The 27,338-nt window shown below is 40.5% G+C and overlaps 1 protein-coding gene across 1 annotated transcript; it reads right to left on the bottom strand.

Moving 5' to 3' along the window:
- LOC131303406 (auxilin-like protein 1) lies at positions 1-27,338 on the bottom strand. The gene is made up of 8 exons (XM_058330253.1): positions 26,757-27,338; positions 21,490-24,826; positions 21,339-21,411; positions 4,620-4,690; positions 4,447-4,512; positions 4,274-4,363; positions 3,137-3,313; positions 1-343 (listed from the first exon to the last, which is right to left on the bottom strand). The coding sequence occupies exons 1-8, from the start codon at positions 27,098-27,100 to the stop codon at positions 308-310; spliced, it is 4,194 nt and encodes a 1,397-aa protein (XP_058186236.1). The 5' UTR covers positions 27,101-27,338; the 3' UTR covers positions 1-307.

Below are 27,338 nucleotides of genomic sequence, written 5' to 3'. Positions count from 1 at the left end.
GCCAACTAAATTGCACATGAGAATTAAAACCAGTTATTGTTTTCAGCCTGGTAAAAGGTTGGGGGAAGAAGCATGCTATAACTTAAAGAAACTGGAAACAATTGGTTTCAGTTGGAGAAGTTAAATTCCACACAAGACTAAGACAGTGGGATAAAACTTGACTCGGCAGTTAAATACCATGAGATGGAAAATGGGGTCTCGTACCAAACAAATTTGTTTGCAGGGCTCGCTTCGCTGAAGTAACTTTTTTTGGTCGAGTATTTGCACCCACAACTTTGCACCCTTTGGGAGAGCACCAAAGGCCGAACTACCGCTCCTCCGAGTTAAATTTGTGCCAAGCTTCCTGAAAACAAGCATAAGAAAACAATAATCAGTTCACTACCGCAATGATTATTAAACATGCAATCGCTAGTTGCTTCACACTAACATTTTGTTCCAAGCAAGAGATGAAAACGACAAAAAGGAGCAGTGCCAATTGAATACAACAGTTCTCCTGTACTCTGTTAAGATGAAAACGCGACGCCCGTGGCAAAGATCAGCCCATATTCGCCTCTTCCTAATGGTGAAAGTGATGTTCCACTACTGCAATGTGTTTTCATCCAAACTCGATTAATCTCAGAAAGTATCCATCGTTGTTGCTTCATGACAGGACCTTGACCCCCTTTCTTCCATGGACTTATAGATCTATCCACCAATAAAGAAATACGACAAACCCCTATTATAGCAGTGCACACTGTAAACCCACAATGTTTAGATTGCAAACACCATACTTGGTAAAAAGTGGATACAGATTCCAGTAGTGTTAATGGTCCATCTGATACGGTCATAATTGAGGGGGTCGATTCGATATCAATAAATGCTAGAACATTGCAGGAACTCCTTCTGTGCTAGTTACGGTGTTCATAATTTGTCCAACCAAGATCCAAACCAAACCAAGCCTTCCGTCCCAATCAATTGTGGTCGGCTACATGAATACGTTTTTTTTTTCTGAATTTTTCTTCCATGCTATGCCCCTGAGTGGTATGGACCTTCAGATTGAAAAATAAGTAAATTTCAGCCATTAGATCAAAACCCCCCCAAAAACGAGATGGTTTTATAATTTTTTCCACAAAAATTTGCAATTTTACTTACCACACAAAGTGGCTTTACATACCATTTACTATGATATGACCACACTTACTACAATGTATAATCACACTTCTTTTTTCTTTTTTTTGCTAAGTCAAAAAAGTGGAAGAGGGGGTGACCAAACATAGCAACCCTCTCCTGGGCGTGACCATAAGGACGCCAAACTCGCGGCGGGTCCCGAAAGGGACCAAAGAACCACAGCAACTACTGCCCCACCAAGGGCTAGTGGACCGTTGCCAGACTTCGCAAGAGGACCAAATTCGAGAGGTGTCATTAGCACGACACAAACCCGTGACCTCTTGGCCACCCAAACCCTGTGGGAGTGAGCCATGAGCCACTACGCTACCGCCCCTGGTGGTGACCACAATGTATGGCTACACTTACTACGAGAGGAATCCAACCAATGGTTGAGATTAAAAAATGGAGATCCAACAGTTGAGGGCAAATAGGGGCATGCCCCTATTTGCCCCCAAACCGAACGGGGGCATCGGGTTTCGTGATATTTAAAAGACAGAGATACTTTCGAACTACCGCCTTTAATGTCAATTTTGGTTTACCCCTCCTCTTAGTGTTATCCTCAATCGTAACTATATCACTCCTCCTAACTACTGCATCGGCAATCTATGATAAACATGTCCAAATTACTTCTATCTTCTATCGGGGCTATCGCTACCATTCTACAAATGATTTAATTACTAATTCTATCTCACAAAGTCTTACCACACATCCATCTCAACATTCTTATTTCAGCTACACTCATTTTACTCGCATTTTTTTTTTTAGCTTCAAATCTTACTCGCATGTTATTATCCTGGTGGCCCAACACTCCATGACATACGACATTGTAGGCCCGATAGCAGTATGGATTAAACTGCAAAGTCAAAATTTTTATCCAAATTAACTAGAGGTGTCACCCACTCGCATATTTGTAGAGTGGGTATAGGTACATTAATTATTTGAACCCAAGATCACCATTATCTGATCCCAAACTTGCTAAAATGCCACTCTTCTTCTTATTCTTCTTCCTCTGTTTCTTCTTAGACCTAAGCTATAATAACTTGCACACAATACACTGAAATCAAACCTGAGAAACACAAACTGTAATTTTTAATTCTATGAGCCTATATCCAAAACCCTAACCCAGACCTCAAGCAAGCAACACATAGAGTATAGAAGAAAAAGAACTTCCATCATCTTGTCAGCTACAAAAACTCAGTTTGTGGCTTCGTGCTAATAAACCTCACTCCTTTAACAAATTCAAGGACGTTACCCATGTTTTGGATGGCACTTCTTCCATCGACGCATAAATACACTGGTCTATGTTGTTGGTTTTGTTGTTTCTTCCTTTGTTTTTTCACTTCGGCTTGAGAGAGAGAGAGAGAGAGAGAGAGAGAGAGAGAGAGAGAGGAGATGGGGTTTTACAGGTATGCTCTAATTCTTTCACATAGAAGTCTTTCGGTGAAATCCGGATAAGCATTTGCTGATTTTCCCCCGGTCATTATCCGTTGATAAAGCATCCAAAGGGACCGTTCTTCAACCCCTTGCTTTACAGAGCCATAAACGCTTGATTGTTCCAAGTAATGTAGGCTGAATATGGAGTTAAAAATGAAAGGGTGTTTTTGTCTTTCCTTGTTCCGTTAAGAGAAATAGACTGCAGTTTGATTCATAAACCACATGGGGCTATGTGATTAAGTTCAAACATGCAGTAGGTAAAACGCACCCAACCCAAACAAGGAGGAGGTAAAGTGGACTAGCTAACAAGACCATATCAAGCTCAACAATAACACGACTGCAATAATAAACTAAGAATTAGTATCCATTGGATGACCATTCTGATTTTACCCTTACGAAGCTACAAAAGAAATGAGAAGGATATTTTAATCAAAAGGACTTTCAGCTTTCTATTGCATTGGATTCATTTTAAATACAAATGAATGCTTTCTAGAACATATAGTCATTGATCAAATCAAATCAAATTACTAAAAAGAACAGGAAGCCAGTTAAATACCTTCAGAAGGTCAAAAACCTTTTCGCATATGTACTTTTTCTGTATACTAGCACCTCGTTGTTGCAATTTGTCAGGATGAACACATAGAGTTGCTTTCCTGTAAGCTTTCTTAACAGCTGCAGAAGTTATCACTTCTGTCAAGGGAATTGGCTGCCAACCACTATCAGGCCCAAGGATCTGAGAATGGATGAAAAAAAGGCAATTAGAGCTCAGGTTAGTCGAAAATTACAGAAAAATACACAGTTAGAGCACCAAGTGAGGCGAGGATGGACACTTTTTTTTATTTTTATCAAGGATGAATACTAGTACTGAACAAGTTCATCATCATAGAAGCATGGATAAAACAGTGATAGCATCCATCAAGTGGAAGATAATTGAACGTGGAAATTATTACAGATAATATCAGATTATACGGATACAAAATATGGACCTTGTTCAGTTTCTGAAGGACTATAAAAAGGGTAGTGATTTTCACACTCTCCTTTTTCATAACCACACTCCCTTGTTGTCCGTGTGAATTTACAAAATTAACCTTTTTATTTGTATAATCTTTCTCAAGAGGACAGTAAAGGGACTGTGGTTATAAAAAAGGGGAGTGTGAAAATCAATTACCATAAAAAACCAAGTGAACAAATAAAAGATAAAAAATCTGCATCAGAAGCAAATTTGTCACTGCAGCCAAATACCTCAATCCAGAAATAGTAGCATGGACAATAGTAAATTTGGTTCCTTGTATGGTTTAGTCATGTTAATAACTTAGCCAATCTAAGTGATCTCGATATATAAATCTATACATCTTCAAGACAGTGATCAAGTCAAGCCTGAAGAATTTAGCACTCTAGGATTTACATCACACCAATTATTAGGATCCCACTGAAACGGCTTGTAGGCTGAAAAACAGATTCATGGGACCTTCAAACAGCCAAACAACACAAGCCCCGTAGACAAGCTCACACATTGCAACTCTGTAAGAGGATTCTGCCCTGAATTGTCTTTTCATTTTCTATGGGAAGTACATGCCATAACTGAAAAGTATAAACATAACAATAGTTCAGAATGCACTTGAATTTGTGTAAATACCAAGAAAAGCACAGAGCACATTTACGTTCAAGAAGGATTAAGGTCATTAATACATACATATTGCAATGTTGAAAGCAATGCACGAAGGTTCCCTTCTTTTCCACTCGACCATCTCTTCACTTCAACATCAAGAGCTTCAGCCAATCTCTGCAAGCATATATTAATTTGAGCAATTGAAAAGAAGTGCTAGTTCATGGTCGTGGAAATTACACATATGGAATGATATTTACGTTTTTCTCTGCTTGCTCTTTTAGAGCAAGAAGATCCCGCATGTTCTTCTCTGCTAGAGCTTTCGCCTGGAAAAAAATGACAGGAATGGTGAGAGTTCAGAATAATAGGTGCGGACAAAACAATACCCATTCTACAGACCAATGGAAACCAAATTGAGAAAAAAGAAACATACTGCACGCTCAGCAGTTCTTTGATGCCTCTCTAACCTAGCTTTACACCTCTGAGCTGATTCACCTTCAAATCCTACAAATCTCAGAGTGTTACTGGAAGCTTGATATAGAAAATGGAAACACATCGTGATTATAAAAAAAGAAGAAAAAATGTCAAAGGTTGATGGAGAAACAAAAATCCACAACGTAAAGAAAATTATTATTGGTCACTATGTGGACAGGGCACCCAACAAAATGACCACCGCAGAAAAGGTAAATAAAAAAGAAGTATCAAAAGGATGTATAAGATAATCTGCCACGTGATTCACAGGCGAATAACCACTGCCCTTAATCCCATGTTCCTCCCCACAAAAAGGTTCAAACTGGCTCGAGATGAAACCAAAGGTCACAACACTTCCTCATCCAGTGTTCACATTCACTGGGAGGATAGAACCAGCAACGAACCACATCTGCCCACAAAACTAACATTGATAATTATATCTTTGTCTAGTATTCGGAAAACAGAGACTTAGGATACCCGTAACACGAATAGAAATCTCAAAACTTAACACATGTATATAGATGGAGAACCAAAACTCATTTATTCATCAGCCTCATGCTCCATAATGGATCACCCATAGCAGCCCATACACCAGCCCCATACTTCATTTCTCATCACCTTAGTAAGCCATGAATAAACGTCTTCATCCCATAGAGGGAAGAAGAGCCAAAGGAGAAGCCAAAAATCAAAATTATAGAAGCTATCCCCTAGCCCCGGCCTTATGAAATTCGTCTGGTATGTAGACCCATGCAAAAGTAACGTATGATTGGAGCATTGATTTACCATTTTCCATTCAACCTAACTTCTATTACCCAAAAAATTAACGGAAATAGCATTGAGTAAATTATTTTTTGATTCAAATATTTCAACAAACCCGTTCTTTTATTGAACTTAAATGTTTTATAATTGACTTGGCGATTAATTTTGTCCTAAAATACATACATATGTGTTGTGTTAGATTATGGGTTTATTTGTAATTAGTTTATTAGTTATTATATTGTGTAACTAGTTCATTCTCTAGGACCATAGTGTAATTAGTCTAGTGTGTTGAATAACTATCTCACGTTGTAATCAGTTTATTCTATGAGAAAATAACCCTAATCTGAGGGTTTCCATTCCACATCTTTCTCTTCCTTTACAACTTCACATGGTTCAGAGCATTGATCCATCATCCATTGTGTTTTGTAGAGAACGTGATGCGTGGGGACCTGTTTGATCAAAGGGAGCCATCGTTACTGAACAACAACTGCAAACAGCAGCTCTGTTTTGGTTATTGGCAACAACAGACACTCGTTAGTGGTCACTGATCTCAGGCAACCACAGCCTAGCACTCACCGACCATCGGCGCTGATTTCCCGACGTCCGGCGCCCCTCCCCGACATCCGGCAACCCTCCTTGGCTCTCGTTTTTTGCTGGGTATTGTGCTTCCAGCACTGTTTGAGGCTACATAGTCTCCAACAGCCCAGTTTGAGTTTTTTCAGATCTCCAACATCCCAAATCTCCTTTTGTGACCTGTTCCAGACTGGGTCACCACTCGCTGAACATCTTCAGCCACAACAGAGCACTCGCCGACCACCAGAATGACTTTCAGACCACTGGCGACCTCTGTTTGAACTGGGTCATCGTTCTTGGCTCTCTTTTTGACTGGGTCACTCGTTTTTTTTATTCGTGTTGAACTGGCTTGATCATCCGAGGTATTTGGTGCATTCAAGAACTGGGTCAGTTTCGTCAGACTTCGCTGGACCCTCGTCAGTTTCGTTTTTGAATGGGTAAGGTATATTCAAGGTTTTTCAGACCCCAATCTGTGCTAGTGTACTGTTTGACATCTTATACAGCTCCGTTGGACAGTTTTCTGCACCTATTATGTACAGAGTTAGCTGAATTTGGGTTTAAAATCACTAATTTGACTGAGTTGACTCGGTATTGCTTATTTGGAATTGCTATTCTTCTGTTGAAATGTTGGAGGATAAACAAAAGGCTTCCACTAGAAACTTATCTCAAGGGGATATGCAATCTCTCAGGTGCCTAATGGCTCGGGCTGATTCTCCATTCACTATAGCTTCCGCTTCCACTGTCGCACTCAATTCATCCTATTTTGCTCACACAGGTATCCCAACCAGTGCACTTACTACCTCTCCTGTTATTCCTTAGATTATAGGTTTGGGTGCTTCAGACCATATAACAAGTTGTTCATCTGTGTTTGATTCTTACTCTACTTGTTCTGGTAAGGATAAGGTCAGAATAGCAGATGAGACTTTTTCTGCTATTTCAGGAAAAGGTTCCGTTCGCTTATCTCCCTCTATTTCCCTCTCTTCAGTTCTACATATTCCAAACTTTGCCACTAACCTTCTGTCCATTAGTAGTTTTACTCGTTCTGCAAATTGTTCTGTGACTTTTTTTCTACTTATTATGTTTTTCAGGAACTGAATATGGGGAAGGTGATTGACAATGGTAAAACACATGGTCGCCTCTATTTTTTGGAGTCTGTAGCTCATCCCTCTCATTCACCCATGTCGTGTGGTCTAGCTTAGCAAACAGATACGAGCTCAACCCTTTCTATGTTACATCAATGGCACCGTAGATTGGATCATCCATCTTTTGGGATTTTAGAGAAACTTTTTCCTCATTTAATTAAGCATTGTTCTCAGAGTCAGTTTCTTTGTGAAGCCTGTGAGCTTGGAAAACATAAATGTTCTTTTTATGCACCTATTAATAAACAGAGTGCTTCCCCTTTTATGGTTATTCATTCTAATATTTGGGGTCCTTCCCCTATTACCTCTCTTAAGGGTTATCGGTGAAGTCTTTTCTTGTTTTAAATCTTTTCCTGCAATGGTGCGCACCCAATTTGATGCGAATATCAAAATTCTCCGTAGTGACAATGGCACTGAGTATATCGATAGGAGTTTTCGAGCTTTTTTTGGATGAAAATGACATTCTTTTTCAGACGACTTGTGTTGACACTCCACAACAAAATGGAGTTGCTGAACTCAAAAATCGTCATCTTGTTGAGGTTGCTCGCTCTCTTTTGTTCACCATGAATGTTCCCAAATATTTATGGGGAGAATCGATTTTGACTGCAACCTACCTTATCAACCGTATGCCATCTAGTGTTCTCCACTTCCAAACTCCGATTGAGTGTCTCCTTAGCAGTTTTCGCGTCACAACTCTTCCTCCGAGAGTCTTTGGTTGTGTGTGTTTTGTTCATGCCCCTCACCCCTCTGATGGCAAGTTAGGTCCTAAAGCCCATAAATGAGTTTTCATTGGGTACTCTCCTACCCAGAAGGGCTATAAGTGTTATGATCCTTACTCTAGGAAGTTTTGTCACTATGGATGTCACATTTTGGGAAACAGACACTTTGTTTGGTTTTCCTCTCAGAAATAATCTCTCCAAAATTTGACTGTTTTGTCATCCGTATTTTTTCGTCTTTAGTGATTTTTTGTCAAATTTTTTACCTTTTTGGATGTACATAGCATAGCTCTATTCAAAAAGTAAAAGAGTTTGTTAAAATGTTATAAAATTTTACTAAAGACGGAAAAATACGCAAACCTATAGAACTTTTTTATCTCAAAACTGCAAACCAAACACAATGGAAGTGTTTTTATTTTCCCTCCACTCCATCTCTTCAGGGGGAGCATAGGCAAGAAGAGATGAGGGAGGAAGAGATATTTACTTTTCATAATCATGGTGAGGGGGAAAGGGAAAATTTGGAGAGGAACTAGTATTTGCCGAAAAAGCAACACATGACATTGGTGATGACATCGAGGAACTACCCCAATGGCCGCAAGGGTCTAACTTGAAGGTGTACACTAGAACTAGACAGAAAAATGGAAGGTCCCCCTGTGTGGTGCCAGCTTGTCTATCACAATCACCTGCTCAGGTTTCGGACCCTTCCGCTGACTCATCTGGTAATTAATCTTCTCCCATTGAACCTCCTGTTATTGATTTTGATTTCTATTGCTCTTCGAAAAGGTGTTAGAGCATGTGCTCAACATCCCATCTCCCAGTTTGTCTCTTATGATCGTTTATCTCCTTCGTACCATGCCTTTGTTTCGTCTTTCTTCTATATCTATTCCACAGAATTGGCAGGATGCACTCATGGTACCTAAGTGGAAAGGAGCTATGGTAGGAGAGATGACAACTTTGAAAAAGAATGCCACTTGGGAGCTGGTATCAATTCCAGGAGGAAAGAGATCAGTGGGATGCAAGTGGATTTTCACAGTTAAGCAGAATGTTGATGGTACAGTTGAGAAATACAAGGCGAGACTTGTAGCCAATGGTTTTACTCAAACCTATGGCATTGACTACAAAGAGACGTTTGCTCCAGTAGCAAAGCAGCGAAGATGAACACTGTGCGGGCTCTAATTTCGTGTGCTGCCAATTTGAATTGGCCTCTTCACCAATTTGTTGTGAAAAATGCATTCCTTCATGGTGAGTTAGAGAAGGAGGTGTATATGGATATACACCCGAGTTTTTCTTCCTCAGAGATTGAGGGAAAGATGTGTAGATTGAAGAACGCTCTTTATGGGTTGAAGCAATTACCTCGAGCGTGGTTTGGTAGATTTTCAAAGGCTCTGTTGAGGTTTGGTTGCAAACAGAGCCATGCAGATCATATTATGTTTATCAAAGGAGGTGCCGGTAAGATTGTTGTCCTTATTGTTTATGTTGATGATATGATAATGATAGGCAATGATGTGGATGAGATTTTCAATCTTAAGTCCAGTCTGGCTCAAGAATTTGAGATTAAGGATTTGAGACCACTAAGATATTTTCTTGAAATGGGAGTGGCAAGGTCTGATAAAGATTTTTATCTCCCAACGGAAGTATATACTTGATCTTTCGGAAAAAATAGATATGTTGGGCCGTGGACCTGCGGATTCTCCTATTGAGGCGAATCATCATCTTAGTAGAGATGTGGGGGAGCGCACTGATAAGGAGAGGTATCAGCGACTTATGGGTCAACTAATATACTTAGCGCACATCCGACCGGATGTTACTTATGCAGTAGGTGTTAGTCAATTTATGCATGATCCTCGTACTTCACGTCTGGATGCAATTTACCGTATCTTGAGGTATCTCAAGTTTGCTCCAGGGAGAGGAATTTTGTTTTCTAATCATGGTCACCTGCGGTTGGAGACATTTACTGATGCTGACTGGGCTGGTTCTGTGGATGATAAAAGCTCTACTTCTGGCTACTGTACTTTCCTTGGGGGGAATTTGATTACTAGGCGAAGTAAGAAGCAATCAGTGCTTGCCAGGTCTAGGGCAAAAGCTGAGTATAGAGCTATGGCACGTGGAGTTTGTAAGCTCTTATGGCTCCAAACAGTACTACGTGATTTGGGAATTTCTAATAATAGTTCTATGAAACTATACTGTGACAACAAAGCTGTCATAAACATTGCTCATAATCCTGTTCAACATGATAGAATGAAGTATATAGAGATTGACAGGCACTTCATCAAGAAGAAGTTGAGCGAGGGTTTGATATGTATACCTTCTGTGAGATCCGAAGATTAATTAGCTGACATATTCACAAAAGGACTTTGTTGCAAAAGTTTCCACCCCATTGTGTTCAAGTTGGGCTTGATTGATAATCTTCGCACCAACTTGAGAGGGAGTGTTAGATTATGGGTTTATTTGTAATTAGTTTATTAGTTGTTCTATTGTGTAACTAGTTCATTCTCTAGGACCATAGTGTAATTAGTCTAGTGTGTTGTATAACTATCTCACATTGTAATCAGTTCATTCTATGAGAAAATAACCCTAATCTGAGGGTTCCCATTCCACGTTTCTCTCTTCCTTTACAACTTCACAATATGACAAAGACACTTTGAAAACTATAATACTATGTAGTAGGACTAATTATCTTCCAAACTTGCACCTACAATTAATGTAGCACTAATGCAGTAGGTTTAAGGGTATGCATGTCATTTTGAGTTCTTGTAGTAGAGCGTCTATAAATAGGAGTCTAGAGAAGTGTTTTAGATGGCGAAAGGCACACAGAGGCGCAACGGTCCCCTGGGGCTTTTGCACAAGGCGCGAGGCACGGCGCGCGCTTTATTGACGCGAAGCACAAATTTTTTTTTTTTCTTCACAGCGAGGCAAATTTTATTATAACAAGTTTTCAAGAAAAACAAACACTTGTAAAACTTTCAAATGTCATCAAACATAACATGTCAATGGTTAAACGAGAGTACCAAACACTAAACATAACATATCATCCATGAAAAGCTAACATAATAATGTTTAGCCTTGGTGACATAACATAAGGATTAAAGACAATAAAATCTAGAGGCATACAGAGACGTGGAAGGGACAGAAATTTTGATTTCGATTTTCTACAGTCTAACTAATCTGAAATTTTGATTTTCTGTTATGAAAAAAAAAAAAAACACAGAGACGTGGGAGAAGAAGAAGAAGAAAAAAAAAGAAAAAAACAAAGATGTGAGAAGAAGAAGAAGAAAAAAAAAAAACAGAGACGTGATGAGAGAAGAGAAAGAAGAAAAACAGAGATGTGAGAAGAAGGAGGAGGAGGAGGAGGAGCTTACCTGGAGCTGCTGTCTCTCGATTGAACAGGAGGAGAAGAAAATGAGCAGAAGCTGCTGTCGTTGAAGCTGCTCTACTGGGTATGATCGATTAGGGTTGAAATCGACTTAAAAGAAAGAATTATTCAGTGCATCGCGAAGATGTTATGTATGGGTGAGAGCCATCAAATCTGATTTTTGGCTCACAGACGAAAGGCGCGCGCCTTAGCGCTTTGTGCCATGGCGCGCGCCTCGGCGCCTTTTGCGCGCCTTAGGGTCCGCGCTATAGCCCACATCTTCGAAGCGCATGCCTTGCGCTTCACTGCGCTTTGTGTTATAGCAAGCGCGTTTTTTAAAACACTGGTCTAGAGTGCTCATTAGGTAGCTTTTTGATTATTAAGAATATTGAATATATTGATTGAGACGTAGTTTCTCCCTCTACCCTTTGGGGTTTATCCCCTTGAATGGGATTTTGCTCTCTTTCTTTGAATCTTTGATTCCCTTGATATTTTGGTTTGCATCATTAGGTATCAGAGCATCTAGGCTCGATCCCAACCTCGCCGGAAACCTAAAATGGCACCGGAAAATCTCGCCGGAGCCCCCAAACCACTCGAAATCCTAAGATCTACCCAACTCAATAGTCCAAACCTCGATTTCGACCCTCAAAACTCACTAATCGACCATTTCAAAGCTGATTCCTACTGTTTTCAGACATCAAAACCCATTTCAGAGCATTACAAGCACTGTACAGCCTATTTCGGAGCATTTCGAGCACTGTCCAGCCATTTCGGCACTGTTCATGCCCAGATCTACACTCGGTTTTGCATTTCGAGCATGACCTACTCATTTTCGAACCCTAACCCGACAATACAAGGCCAGATCTACCTGTTTCGGACCTCAAACAGGTGATTTCGCACTTGACCCAGCCTTATTCGAACTCGATTAAACCAACCATTTTGACGCTCAAAATTGTATTTCAGGCCTTCGAAATCCTATTTCAGCACTCGAAAATCATATCTCAGTCCATCTGGAGCTGTTTCGAACTCAGTTCAGACAATTTCGAACTCAATTCAACCTGTTCAAATCTGATTCAGCATATTTCGAACCCTAAATCAGGTTTGAGGATTTAATTGGGTTTTTCTGTTCAATCTGTGTACGAGTATGTGGTTCTTTTGGTTCTGTTCATCGATTTTGAACTGTGTTTGGCTGAGTTTGGGTTGGAAATTACCGAGTTGACTGGGTGGGTACCAATTCACTAATTTTCTGAGCTGAGTTGACTGGGTTGCATGACTGGGTTGCGTGACTGAGTTGACAGGGTTTTCTCTAGCTGCGTATTTTTCAGGTTAATTGTGGGGTTAATTTGATTGGAGTTATGTGTGGTTGATTGGAATGGCTCATAGAGGCAGAGGTAGGAGAGGTGCTAGAGGTAGAGGATTTGAGGTGAACAATGGTGATGGCTTTAGTATGAAAATGCGAGTCAAAATCGGAATGAGATTAAAGAGTTGAGTAAACAAGTTCCTTGTATGACAAGGTGCGGCGTTTGCAACATCCGACCGAAAGGAAGGATTCCATTGCATTGGAAATTCATTATGGTGCTCCACATTGGCGAAGAGCAAATTTGGTTGGATTTGAATACACATCGGTGAACGATGTTGATAATAAACTTCCCAAGTTTTGTGGAAGCCCACTACAGTTCGTTGGTAGGTTGAACACCATTGAGAATGTCTTCAAATATTGTTTTGTTATTGAAGAAAAAAAGGTAAAGTTGGCATCTACTTGCCTTAAAGGGAGAGCTTCCGATTGGCGGAAACAACTCAAAGTTAGTCGACAAAGAAGAGGCAAAGGAAAGATTAGAAATGGGGTAAGATGAAGAATAAGCTTAAGGAGGAATTCTTACATTTCAATCAACATCACAATCCCGATTCCTTGACTAGTTTTGGTAAGAGTAAGCCCTTAGGGGCTATCCCAACCGTAGTTGCAGGAAACGCATACTTGGTAGGCGCGGCGATGCTGAGTAAGAAACACCATGGGAGTGCGCTCCCCTTAAGACGGGATCACACTCCTACCGGAGATGGGAGCTTACGGGGAGAGAGAGATGACACCGACCTATATACATACATATATTCACACAATGACAGAAAGAGAGACATGCGAGAGACAGAGAGATGAGACATACCAGAGAGGGAGACGAAATATGTGTCGATCTAGATCTAGGGCTTGGAAGAAGTGTAGCCGTGGTGTAGTCGATGTGGATTTTGAGTTATAAAGGTTTAATTACAGTGTAACCCAAATATTTCGAGAAATTTTATATTAACCCCCAAAAATTAAAAATATTACATTTTGAGTAATTTCATATTAACCACCGAAAATTAAAAAATATATACAATAAAATATAAATAGCCGCTCCCAACCTTGGGAGCTTCTGGGTACCTCCGCTCCCCCACCCCCGCTTCTGCTTCGTGCAACTAAGGTCCCAACTGAAAATCAACCTTTAATCGGCACCTTGGAGGCTAGAAATTTGTCACCTTGTGGAATATTCGAATGCTTCAAGCTTGGGGGATCATCTCTTGAGTTGGGAGTTTGTGAAAAGGCTAGCGATCATGTTCTTAATCCTGTCTTTGTCAACGAGGTGAAAGAACCAAGTTGTTATGATGATTATCAGTATACTAATGTTCCAATCTTTGATGAACATCCAACTGAAGAACTTGAGGGTGTTCTTGGAGATGATTGTGTCTTTGAGATTGAAGAATTGCCCATCTTTGATGAGTCTTCAAATGACGACTATGGAGGTAATTTCAAAGGAATTCCTTTTTTTGACGAGTTTCCATATGAAGATAATAAGGATATTGTTCCTATGCTTGATGAACTTTCACATGAAGTGTCTAAAAATGATTGTATCGTTGAGACTTGCAGTGATTTTGAAGTTGTTCCCATATGGGACAAGTTTGAAGAAGAGCTGGGTAATGAAGGGCTTGAGCACGTTGGTGGCAATAATGAAGAACAAGAAATGCCTATTCTTGTGAGCAATGAGCCTTGCTTATTGAATTGTGAAGATAGCCAACAGGTACAAGAATGGAATGAAGTTAATGTTGCATTGAGTGTGCTACCAAAATCAGAAGAGGTTGTATTTGATTTCCCGCCGGTTCTAGAGGATTTCATAGAGTCGAAGCTTGATGATTGCTTCCATGAGATGCCTCCCGAATCATCTTTGGTGCGAGATAGCGAACTGTGTTGAATTCACTCGTGGCAACTTGAGACAACTTGAAGATCCTTTGGGAATGGTCTTCACTCGTGAAAGTCTTGGGCATGATTTTGGGCATGGGTTGAGATTGAAATTTCTCTATGCGATGGTTGGTGATTCTTGTGACGTTTTGGAACCAAAGGTAGTCACCTATGTTGAGGAAATGTTGAGCCTTAAAGAGGCATGGCAAATGGATGATTTCTTGGCACATAAGCAAGGAAGCGGTGGATATACATAAACAGAAGCTCGTATTGAAGATGGGTTATTGCATAAAGGGTGATGATGGTCAATAAAATGCGGCTACATGCCTAACCCGAAGCTTGCATGCTTTATGTTTTCTTTATTTAGTGTCTTGTGTCTTGTTGTCCAACTTAAGGACAAGATTTTTTTTAAGAGGGCGAGTCTGATGCAGTAGGTTTAAGGGCATGTATGTCATTTTGAGTCCTTGTAGTAGAGGGTCTATAAATAGAAGTCTAGAGTGCTTATTAGGTAGCTTTTTGATTATTAAGAATATTGAATATATTGATTGAGACATAGTTTCTCTCTCTACGCTTTGGGGTTTATCCCCTTGAATAGGATTTTGCTCTCTTTCTTTGAATCTTTGATTCCCTCGATATTTTGGTTTGCATCAAGCACCTTCCATTTAAGGAGCCAAAATGAATTATGTCTTGAATTCAGCTCCATGAATGGAAACTCAATATGTCACACACACAAAGTGGTATTGGACATCAGTTATGCGGGTATCGCAATTAATGGTCATGCGTTAAATCTTGATTCTCATGAGGGTTACTAGAGTGCATCAGCTAGCCTCATAGTTCCGGCCCCTTGATGGCCCCCGACCCCCCACTTCCTCAACTTCTTTAAGTTAAATAATCTAACTCGCTCAATAGGTATATACTACTCCAAAGAAAACAATGTTGGTTAAACTAACTGAAAGAGGTTCCTATAGCTTTAAACCAAGGAACACGATGTAGTGGGCCGAATACACTAGTCCGTTCAAAGTCAATACGCTAAAGGCCAGGCGTAGCCCCTTGAATCTGTCTAATCAGATTGAGTCATTGACCGGGCTGGTAGGTTTGGTCAACTCGGTTTGGCATTAGCGACATTTTGATAAGCAGGTATGGATTGCTAACTCACTATGGCATCAACATTACGTTTGTTTCTGACGTTGTGGCTCGGCCAACTCATACGTGCCAACACATCCGTGTGCACCAAACCTCCTTACTTCATACGTCAGGTGTGACGTCATCCAAAACAGCTACCGCACGAGTTGGGCACGAGCGCACGAGGGTGAAAGCTCATGCATGTGCTCAGAAACTACCTTATCCAGAACGTCAGGTATGACATCAACCGAAGCAGTTACAAAGCATGATAGACACGTGCTTACTTGGAGAGCAAGTCTTGGGGCTCTATATAAAGGAAAGAGATCAACGCAGCGGGGTATACCATTCCTTCTAACCCTAATTGCTCTGCACTTTCCTTTCCTCTCCTCACGCACTTGCTTACTTAACCATCGAAGCGCCTGACCAGTTGACTTTGACCGGCTTGGGCACCAACGGTGGGTCTCGCCGGTGCAGGTTAGGACAAAGGAGCTAGGCTAACCCATTTGCTGAACCAGAGGCTTAGGCGAGGTCTTGGATTTGAGTCACAACCCCACACATAGCTCTGGTAAGACGAAATAAAAGATTATCAAACCAAACCGAGCCTTATGTCCCAATCAATTGAGGTCAGCTACATGAATCCTTTTTCTCCATTGAGCTTTGTCAAAGGCTACTTGTTCACTCAAACCCATTAGACTCATATCTTTGTGCACAACAGTATCTTATGTCAATTTAGGTCTTCCCCTCCCCATAGCGTTACTACCCAAAGATATCCTATCCGTTCTCTTAACTACTACATCTACAGGTTTACAGTAGACATGCCCAAACCACCTTTAGCCTATTTTCCCTCAACTTCTCCTCTATAGGTGCTACACCAGTACACCTACCATCTCGCGGACCGTTTCATTTCTTATCCTGTCTCGTCTAGTCTTACCACATCCACCTCAACATTCTCATTTCCACTACACTCATCTTGCTCACCCATTCCCCTCTCCCCCTCTCTTTCTCTATTAAATTCAAAACAGTTTTAGCAACGAAAGATATACCTCTGCCCATACTTGCTTCAATATGTTTTTTTACGAAAATTTCTTACATCTTTATACAGTATATATGAGTACATTATTCTCCTTGGCTCTTTGTAGACTAAATTTTTATATTCTTATTATAATTCATTTTAGGTTATGTCGCTAAAAAAGATAGACTAACGTTGTTTTTCTAAGTCAAATATTGCATTAATTCTCCATGTCTTAGTGATTTTGATGTTCTTACGTCTTTCTATAACATTTATTTTGATGCCCGAAGGGGCATTTTGGTTTATGGAAATTGGGGTGGGAAGTGGGGAAACTCAATACCCGTTAGAAGCCCTACTAATCGTGGGGAAAGGACCTTAAGTGCCGAAAAAATTAGCTGAGGGGGATCATGGAGGATTAGAGGTGTAACAAAATTTCGGGTTCGAAGACATGGGATTTAAAATCCATTCATGTTGCCATTCCTACAAACAATCACAATGATGTCACCAATTTCTTTTTCACCTTAAGTGCTTGATCTTCTGCACGCTTTTGTAAGTAGCACAAAAATAAAGCCACAGATATAAATGGACTTGATTGATTAGTCTCTTAAGCAGGATATTTAAAGTTTTCTCGTTTTACATGTGTTTGACCATTTGAAAAGAGTGGCAACTTCCCATGGATTCCAACATTCCATCTTGGCGCTTCACGCTTGGGACTATTTTACGATTTCATGGTTTCAAAGATTTTTGTGATTCTAGGATATGCGTTTGATGCTTTCTGTCTAGCATTCCGACTCGACTTTGGTCTTGTTCCTTTAAAAATTCAAAGATTTTTGTAATATTCGTTCTCCCGAGTGAAATGAAACAAAAAGGAATGGAATTGGGGTGTGGAATAAGGAGATTGGGAGGTAAATTGGTGATTAAATTGGATTTGGTGTTTGGCAAAGCTCTTTTTTTTTTTTTTTTTTTGTGCAGCCAAGCAATTCATTTCACAATACCCGAAGGTAAGAAGCCCGAAGGCTACAAAGATTTCATCATAAAATACAGGAAAGAACCAAAACTACCGAAGCCCTAGTTTGGTCTTCTCCAAGATTTCATCACAAAACTACCAAGCCCAAGTTTGGTCTTCGCCTAGGCCTTTGTATTGTGATAATAAGAGTGTAATTCAGATAGCCCACAACTCGGTCTTCCATGAACGCACAAAGCACATCGAAATAGATTGCCATTTTGTTCGTCAACATCTTCAGTCAGCCACCATTACCTTACCCGTTATTCCCTCCACGTTGCAGTTGGCTGACTTCTTCACGAAGACCCACACTACAGCTCGATTTCGCTTCCTCGGCAAACTCTCAATGCTCTCCGCTCTCACATCCTGAGTTTGAGGGGGGGGGGAGTGAATGGAATGAATCTTAATGTATATTTTGGTGTATCATATCTTAGCTATTTATGGCAAAGATTAGGCGTAATCATATCGTACTAATTAGGGCACAGATTAGGCTTGATTAGATTTACCTTCTTTTTTTATCATTCCTAGTGTTATTTATACCCAGCTTTGCCATGTAATAATTATCTTCTTCAACAGTAATACAATATCAGTTTTCTCCTTTCTTATTTGTATGATATCAGTATGATCTTGTTCATTCTCAACTTATGGGAGCTCAAGGTTACAGTTTACTTCTCGCAGTGAGGAATTCAGCAATCTTTAGTAGGCTTCCATGTCTAATACTGGTTTTGCTCTTTTGCTACCCTTGATCTCGTTTCGGTTCGGTCACCGTTGTCTCTTGTGGTTACTTCTCTTGTGATATTAGACATGGTGGTTAGGAGTCAGACAAATGTGGTCATGGTAGATTTAATCGTGATTTAGGCATGAAGCTTGTGGTTTTAACCATGATTCAAGTCCAGGGTGTTGTGCACAAGAGGTGGCCTTGGTCATGGCCATGCTCCTCAACATTGCGCTTTCTATGAAGGCAATAATCATATTGTTGAGTGTTTTAGGGATTTTCATAGTCGTCCTTTTGCCCATCACGCTATTGTTTTAGAGGATGAGTATCATTGCCTAGCTTCTACCATCCTCTTCGACTACTACGTACACTCAGGAAAGTTCAGTTTGGGTACCTCTATTACATGACAGGTCTTCCCACAGTGTTGTTTGGTTCCCAATCTCTTGGAAAGTTGCTCTTACAATTGCAAGTTATCTCAAAGCCCCAGGCGGAATAGGCCAGTCAATCCCTTCCCTTAGAAAACCGACATCCACGACATGGTTTGTTTTACTAAGCTAGTAGACACTTGCATGTTGAGGCTTTTACCAAATCCGATTGGGCTGGGGAGCCATCTCATAGGAGATCTACAACAGGATATTGTACCTCCCTTGGTGGAAATATTACTACATGAGAGAGTAAGAACTGATGGTCGTTGCATGTCTAGCACAAAAGTAGAGAGATATGGCTCACACTACAGTTGAAATTTTGTGGGTGCGCTCCTTTTTTGAAGGGATAGGGTTTAGTGGGTGGTTCATCTATTAATCTCTAATGTGATAATCAAGAAGCTATTTATATTGCTTCTAATCTAGTTTTTCATGAGAGGACTAACCACATAAAAGTTGAGTGTCATATTGTTTGAGAAAAGTTGGATGGTGGCGAGATAGCTACTCACTTTGTGGCTACAAGTGCCCAGTTAAATGGCGGCCTCGGTGGCGGCCTGCCCCCACGATTATACCCCTCGGCGGTTCAATCGCAGCCAGGGAGACTAGGCGGCATTTGGTGGACGCCTAGGCAGCTAGGCTAGGCGGCTAAAGGTCTAAGTGTTGTAGTAAAATAATAAAAGGGTCTTGGTGTTGTAAACCGAAGTATAACAAAACACAATCTGCCCTAACCCGTTACTAGTAGCAACTCCAGAGGCGCCGATCGCCAAAGGAGAAACCAAATCCAGTCTCCTCTCATCGGCGACGACGTCCCCCACCCCCCCTCCTCCTCTCTCTCTCGATCGAAATGAAGCTTGTTTGGTGAAGTTTTTGATGGTATGTTGTTCAAGTCCACTTTGGTTTGTTTTTGTAGCGAAAAAATGATGGATTATGTTTCTAACAAAAATATTTAAAAAAAAACAAACGCCAAATTGCTCGGCGGGCTAGGCGCTTGGCGGTGGATTGCCACCCAACCAAAGACAGAGGCAAGTGTGGGCGTGGTTTCGAAATTTTATAATTATTTAAGTTTTTTTTGTTTAAATAAAAATAGTTGATTAGAAATAACATTTTCAACTATAAATATATATTGTTAGAACACATGCTTTGGATGGAGAATGAATTTCTCATAAATGTTTTGGTTATATTTTTTGAGAAGAAAATTACTGCAACAATTAGCTCCAACTCAATCATACATAGGTGACTTTTGGATCTAAGGTGTCGTTAAATTCCATTTTGATACGTGCTTGAGGTGTATCGAATTGAAAAACTTTTATTTTTTTACCTTTTAGTTGTTTTTGGTTTGTTAAGATCACCTAGATATTGTGTTTTGTAATAGGTATTATTTGGCCATCCAAATATTTTATATTCTTGAACATCGAAATTTTAGAATTTTATTTTTCATGTTGTGGCCCACCCCCTCATATAGAAAATCCTGGTTCCGTCACGTAACAAGCTAAGCCTCAGTGAGACTTATTCTCCAGCTTGATGGGAGTGTTAGAAGTTATATGTGTTAGTATTAGTGAGTGACAAATCCATTTATATTTATCAAACCAAAAATAGTAAGACCAGTTTCTGTATTCACTTACTAGATAAGAAGTGTGAAAAATAAGCCACAAACTCCTATTTTAGAAGTTTTCTCATAAACGGAACTTACGTTTTGGCAATCGAGAATCTCTTAAACTCAAAAGCCTAAAGGAGGAGAGATTAATGCCCATAGATCTACATTGTCGTCATTATGTTATTGGATCAGAAGGTTTACTCATTTCAAACCGGCAAAAGTGTTTAACATGTGCTTCAGTGACGGACACACCTTTCCTAAGTGTCCAAACTCAAATTATTTTCCAGGGAAGCCCAAAAATAGGACGTGGTTGGAAGACTGCTCGACACATGTCAATTTCCCACATGGTTGGAAGACTAAGTGTCCCACGTGATGTCCCATCCTAGACAGGTCACCTTCTTGGGAGTATTTGCTTCTTAGCAAAGAAGCAAGGATACGAAGACGGGAGAAAAGATACGACAACAAAGGCATGCAGAGACGTTATTTTCCCATAATATAGGACATGGACACGTTGGGAATACGTTCAATTATATATATCAATCATATTGTTCTGCATCTATACATTACTGTAAGTTTACGTCCCAAATCATATAACCGACAAGACAAATAAGTTATAAAGAGTCTACAGTGACATGGGACTCAGAGAAATCCTTAAAGATGTATCACAGGCATAACTAGGCATCCTCAAACAAATTCTTACAAAGATCTCTCCAAATTTTAAGTCAAATTAAAGTTGATTAATCATACCAATTGTTTTTTTTCAACTTTTTTAAAATTATTCACCTTTTTCAAATTCCAAAATTTATTGATAGTCTCACGTTAGCAAGTGTCTAACAAATGTCTTAATTTCTTAGTCATGGACACCAGAGAAGTGTTAAGACACGTCGCAAAAATAGTGTCAGACACTCATCCGAATAACGATTTCGGAGAGTCAGTGTCAGACACACGTACAACAGCGACATGTCACCTTCTTTTAAGTGTGAGTGCTTCTTAGTTTATTAGGGTTCAAGTATAAAACTGTAAAAGCTTCTACACTAAGAAAACTATTCCCAGTGTGTTACATAGCACGTACCACAATGGACTGAGGAAGATGAATATGAATTTCTGGAAAATCCTACTCCCTGGCATTGCATATCCTGCAGATCCTGCAATGTACGTTCAGTTTAATAGGCTATCCAGCATGCACTTTGTTATAACCAATGAGGTGAATACTGAATACTCACAGAAAACGAAGTGTTTTGTCTAATTCCACCATTATTGCAAGAAGCAGAGGCCTTATCAGCAACTGATCTTCCAATGCGTTCTCGTGCCTCAAAAGTAGCCTTCTCATTCATGGCTTTTTGAAAAGCTCGCTCTCGAGCCTCTGCGGTTACTCTCTCAACTGCAGCACGCTCTGCCCTGAGCCTGGCCTCCACAGATGCTTTTTCTGCTAATGATCTCTCTCTAGCCTCTGCATGTGCCTTCTCTAGCCTTTCTCGGGCCTCCGCCATAACTCTTTGTCGTACTTCAGAAGTTGCCCTCTCCAAAATAGCCCTTTCTGCCCTTTCACGGGCTTCAACAAATGCACTTTCACGAGCTTCAGGGCCGGCTCTATCAACAGCCATCCGGTCCTTTTCTCTTTCCCTCTCTCTTTCCCTCTCTTCCTCTATCTTTCTTTGACAGTCCTTTTCCAGCTCTCTTTTCATGCTATCTTGTTTTTCTCTCTTTTCAGGTGCGAGGATGTTGTTAAGACTCTTTCCTTTCCTTTTGATGTATTGGCTTGTGCTAGCCTTCTGAGGAATGCGTTGTGCATTTATTTTTTCCTCCAACACAGCTGTCTGATCAGCTCTCATTTTCCTCCCATTTTCAACCAACTCAGTTGCAACTTGTGATGACATGAATTTATCTTCGGTTTCTTCCATCTCAAACGTCACTTCCACTTCTTCAACATTGGGCCCCCTCTCTCCTAGTTGATTACTGAGCACATGTGGCTTACCATTATTAGAGGCGATTCCAGAAGTTTTCTCATCGCTGTCTATCTGTATTTGTTTACTGTCAATGCCAGCTTCAACAGACTTCACACTATCATGTAGATGAAGTGACTCCATCGAGTATTTCTTTCTGGTTTGGCTCTTTTCATGTTGTGGGTCATCTTCAGCCAGACCAGAAGAGTTTGATTGCTCTTCAGTCAGGACATTCACCACTTCAACTGCCACATTAGAAGCCTTCAAAGTCTCCAACTTGGCATTCACAAAAGTTCCTTGGTTAGAAATTAGTCTTCTTCCATTTTCATCCTTTACATGTTGCTCATGATCGTTGCTGCATCCCTTAAATTCTTCCAAATAACCTGCAACTTCAATTCCCTTCTGTGTTTCTTCACAGTCATTAGCCCCTTCAGGTCTTTTATCAATTTCTTCATGCTCGAGATCCTCTTTTAATCTCTTCTCACTTTCTTCTCTTCCACAAACTTCTTGCAATCTTCTCTCATTTTCATCTTGTCCCCAGGCCTCTGTAAGTCTCTTTTCATTCTCTTCCCTTTTATAAGCCACAGGTAGTCTCTCCTTACTTTTCTCCTCCCTTTCCTGAGCCTCTTTTTGTTTTTCCCCATCTCCTCCCTGCTGATAGGCAACTTTCAGTTTCTTTTCAATCTCTTGCCGCTTATGATCGTCTAGAAGCCTCTCCTCATTTTCATCCCTTTCATGGGCCAGTTTTAGCTGTTTCTCATTCTCTTCCTCCTTGAGAGCCAGTTTCAGTTTCTTTGCAGTATCTTCCCGCTCCAGAGCCTCTTTAAATCTCTTCTTGTTCTCTTCCTGCTCAAGAGATTCATTAGATCTCTTCTCATTCTCCTCTCTTTCATGAGCCTCTTTTTGTCTCTTTTCTTTATTTTTGCTTTCACAAGCCTCTCCTTGCTGCTTCTCCCTCTCTTCTTGGTCTAGAGCTTCCTTCAGTCTTTTCTCAATTTCTGCCCGTTCAGTAGTGGCCTCTTTGAGTCCTTTCTCATATCTTTCCCTCTCAAGAGTTTCTTTTAATCTCCTTTCATTTTCTTCCCTTTCACAGCAGTCCTTTTGTGTTTCGTCATCTTCAATTTTTTCGGTAGCCTCTTTCAGTTTCCTTTCAACTTTCACTCCATGCTCATTATGCTTCACTTGTGCAAGGTTTTCACACACTTCACTTTTATCAGCTTCAACTGGAATCTTAGGTTGGGCAACGCTTTGCTTCCCTTTTTCTTCCTGTTCACAACCCTCTTCATGCATATTGACGTTTGTCCCCTGCTTCTCTTGCCTGCTTGACTCTTTAGTTGCCTTTGATCTCTCCTCCTTCCCATTATCCAATTCAAGAGCCTCCCTATCAGCTCTTATTTGTGTATTGTCATCTTCTTGCTCCTGAAGTGCGGCAGTTTCTTTTTTCTCTTGCCTGGGCTCATGAAAAGGTGCATTTTGCATTGATACCCTATAATCCTCTGCCGGGTCAAAGTTATTTCTGCATTTATCTGTTTCAACTAATTGGTAATTATGTGCTTGTCCCCATGCCACAGATGCTTCGCTTTCATTACATACTTGAGATAAATTATCTTTCCCATGCTTTTTATCTGCAGAAATTGTTGCCAAATTTTTATGTCCTTCCTCTTTAGTTGAATCCGAATCTACCAGTGTCATCGTCATTAGTTCCTTCCTTTCATCTCCAGAAAAAGTTTTCATTCCACTGCAATCTCTTTGAAAAGTTCCAAGCGTTCTGTCTTCGTTAAAACAGTTGGACACATCAATTTCCCTGCTTGGTTTTTCCTTCCTATATTTTGCGTCATTGTGCAATCCCTGCTTTGTACGGCTTTGAAGACCTTCCTTCTTTCTCTCCGCTAGTTCTTTCACACTTTTTAGCTTTGCTTCTGCATTTTCCATGGCATCTTTCATAGCTGCAGCAGAGACTGCAGCAGATGAACTTGCATCTACCTCCACATCAAGGAAAGGTGGGGAGCTGTCGCCTGCCGTCTCTCCTAAAGAAAAACTTTTAGAAGCTTTGAACTTCACATTCTGTGTATCCAAATCTCCATCTTTCACAGCTATAACAGGAGGCGGCCTCAGGGGTGGTGGCAACTGAGACGGCTGAGTTCTTAGGCTGATATCAGTTACAGTTACAAATGCCCCATCCATACAAGAAGCACTTCTTCCATGTCCAACAGGTTTCAGATCAGTTCTACAGGTCATTGTGCCAAAACTACTGGTTGCCTGGTGTGACACGGTTTTCCTGAACTGCTTTCCCTCTCTCGTTCTCCCACTAAAATCCACACTTGGGTTGAGAACATCAGTTACCAGAAATGGCGTATCCCTATCCCCCTTCTTTTGCGAAAGAGGGTTCCCATTAAATACGCAAGTGAAACCAGGAACAGCAAGCAGTTGAGTTCTGAGGGCCATCCCAGTTGAGATATCTTCCTTGCTTCCTTGACTAGCCTTATTATATAAAATATTGAAATGCTTAATGCCATCACATGACTGGTGAGATTCTCCATTTGACAAGCTCCGACTCCTTTCTGAACCAGCAGAAGGGTCTGACTCATCTGACAAAGATTCGCTCTGAGCTGGAGTCCTACAATAAGGACAAAATAACACATCAAATGATTGAGCTTTTCTGATAAAAATAAAATAAAATGATTGAGCTTTTAAACTTGCTCATAAAATAAGCAACGTAGAAAAACTTGGGATATCATTGCCTCGTTGGCATATGGGAAACCTACAATCAATGATCTTAATAGCAGCATATTGTGACACAAGCATCAATGTTCTATTAGCGAGTTCCTTGAAAGAAAGAAAAAAAGTTGTACCCAGTGCACAAGGCTTCACTTGCAGCAGTGTCTATGAGAGGTAAATAAACATAGTACATACACATATTCATGTATACCTACACAAATAGTTTAACTAAATGGAGGAACTACAGAACATAAACCTAGATCAATTTCAACAATTCACAAAATCCTCGCTAGAAGTAATAAAATATTGGTGAGTATTTAATTAAATGCTTTTGGCGCTCCCTTTGCAAGTTTAGATCATTAGCCTGAACACTACCTTTCGTTTTACTTGCTAGAATCCCCTGACATTTCCAAGGAGCCCATAAAATCTCGAGCTCAAGAATTTAAGTTATGAAGAAAACAATTTCAGATAAGAAGCCTCCGTTGCATGAAACAGAGTTGCTAACGAAAGAAATTTCCAGAGTTGCTTAGTAAAAGGCTTCTTACAGAGAGGAGTCCTTGTGCAGTTACATCACTCTTTACACCAAAGAAGGATGGCACTTGGAGAAAGTGCATCAATAGTCGCGCTAGCAACAAAATAACCATCAAGTATAGGCTTCCCATACCTAGACTAGATGACATGCTTGATATGTTGAGTGTCGCGAAATCTTCTCCAAGATTGATATTAGGAGGGGGTATCATCAGATTAGGATACGACCAGGGGATGAGCGGAAGACAGCCTTAAGACTAAAGAGGGCCACTGTGAGTGGCTTGTCATGCCATTTGGTTTGTCAAACGCACCTTCATCCGATGAACCAAGTCCTTCAATCTTTCATCGGAAAATCCATTGACATATACTTCAATGTTATCTTAATATACATACTATCCAGAGGATCATTTGTCACATTTAAGGCAAGTGCTACACACCCTCAGAGAAAACAAACTTTATGTCAATGTTAAGAAGTGCACATTCTTTGCCAAAAAAAATTGGTCTTTCTTAGGTATATTCTGTCGTCGACAAGGTACCAAGCTAAATGTTTCTCAAAGAAAATTTTTGTAATACACTATTGAAGGCCCAAAGTGACTTTACAGTATAATCACATAACGATTTTAAGCCTTTGCTCAAATTTGAGTAATGCTTCATTCCATATTAAGCACTTCAACGAGTAAACTCAATATAACCATGAATTTGAGTAAAAGCTTAAACAAAGGCACCGTTCTGATTCTTCTGAATTCGAAGACACAAAATGGCCGTTAAAAGTTTGAGTACATATTTGAGTTTCCCTTGATTTTTTTAGCAAAATTTTGCATAAAACTCAATTTGGCCTAGGTTTAAGTGAAGGGAGTTTTTCCCCCTGGGGTGGGTAGGTAGGGGGTGTGTGTTGGTGATGGTGTTTAGTTCAAGAGGAGATTTCAGTAAGGGCTGTACATGCTCTAACTGCAGTAACCTGTAAATGCTGTTTTACAAGGAATCATGTTTGAGTACCCAAATATTAACCACTACGAAGAAGAAGAACAATAAATAAGCATTCTTTGCAGGAATGCTATTTTTCAGCATAAATAAATGGGAATAAAAAAACAAAAAAAAAATTGAACGAAAGGAAAGGAAAATTTAAAAAATTTCTACTCCATTGTTAGGTTTGGAGAGAAAGAGGAGAGAGAATAGGAAATTTTAGTAATGCGAACAGTACAATTGTCTTTTCCCCCACTTTCCTCAAGTTCCCAACAGGGCATAAATGACCAAATGAATGCATAAGGAGGGGGAAAAGCTGGAGAAAAAAAATTGCATACCAAGCTTCGTCACAGGAATTCTTGTTCGACTGGTTGAACAATTGTTCGAATGTGACGGCGAAATCGCAAGCGTTGGAAGCGCTGAAGACTTGCGAATAGTCGAAATGGGAGCTTTCCTCGAAGGAAAAATTGGCTTCGTGGTCGAGAGCCGGAAGGTCGAGAATGGGGATGGATGAAGCGCGAGAGGCGTGGAAGCCGCCGAAAATCTCGGCGTAGTCCTCGACGCGAGGAGAGAGAGTGGGGAGTCCGAACTTGGGCGGACCTCTGAAGACGTCATCGTACACGGCCTCGTGGTCTCCGAAGCCATTGCCGTTGTTGTATGCTTTCTTCGATAAGCGCGCCATGGAAACGGAGCTTGCAGGGTTTTCTACTCCCTCTCTCTTTCTCTCTCTGTCGTTCTCCCTGTGCGGGCTGTGCAGAGCTATCAGTGCAGAGAGCGAGTCGGAAGGGGAACGATGGTGGGAGGGAGACCAGTGGGGACAGAATATTTTCAAGTGGGGACAGAATCACTTTGCTTAGTTCTCTCTCAGAAATAATCCGTCCAAAACTTGTCTGAGAGATCTCGCTTCGAAATTTTGGACT

This window comes from Rhododendron vialii, chromosome 10a (assembly GCF_030253575.1).
Source record: "Rhododendron vialii isolate Sample 1 chromosome 10a, ASM3025357v1".
NCBI classification, from domain to species: Eukaryota; Viridiplantae; Streptophyta; class Magnoliopsida; order Ericales; family Ericaceae; genus Rhododendron; species Rhododendron vialii.
This window is presented reverse-complemented; position numbering and strand designations above follow the sequence as displayed.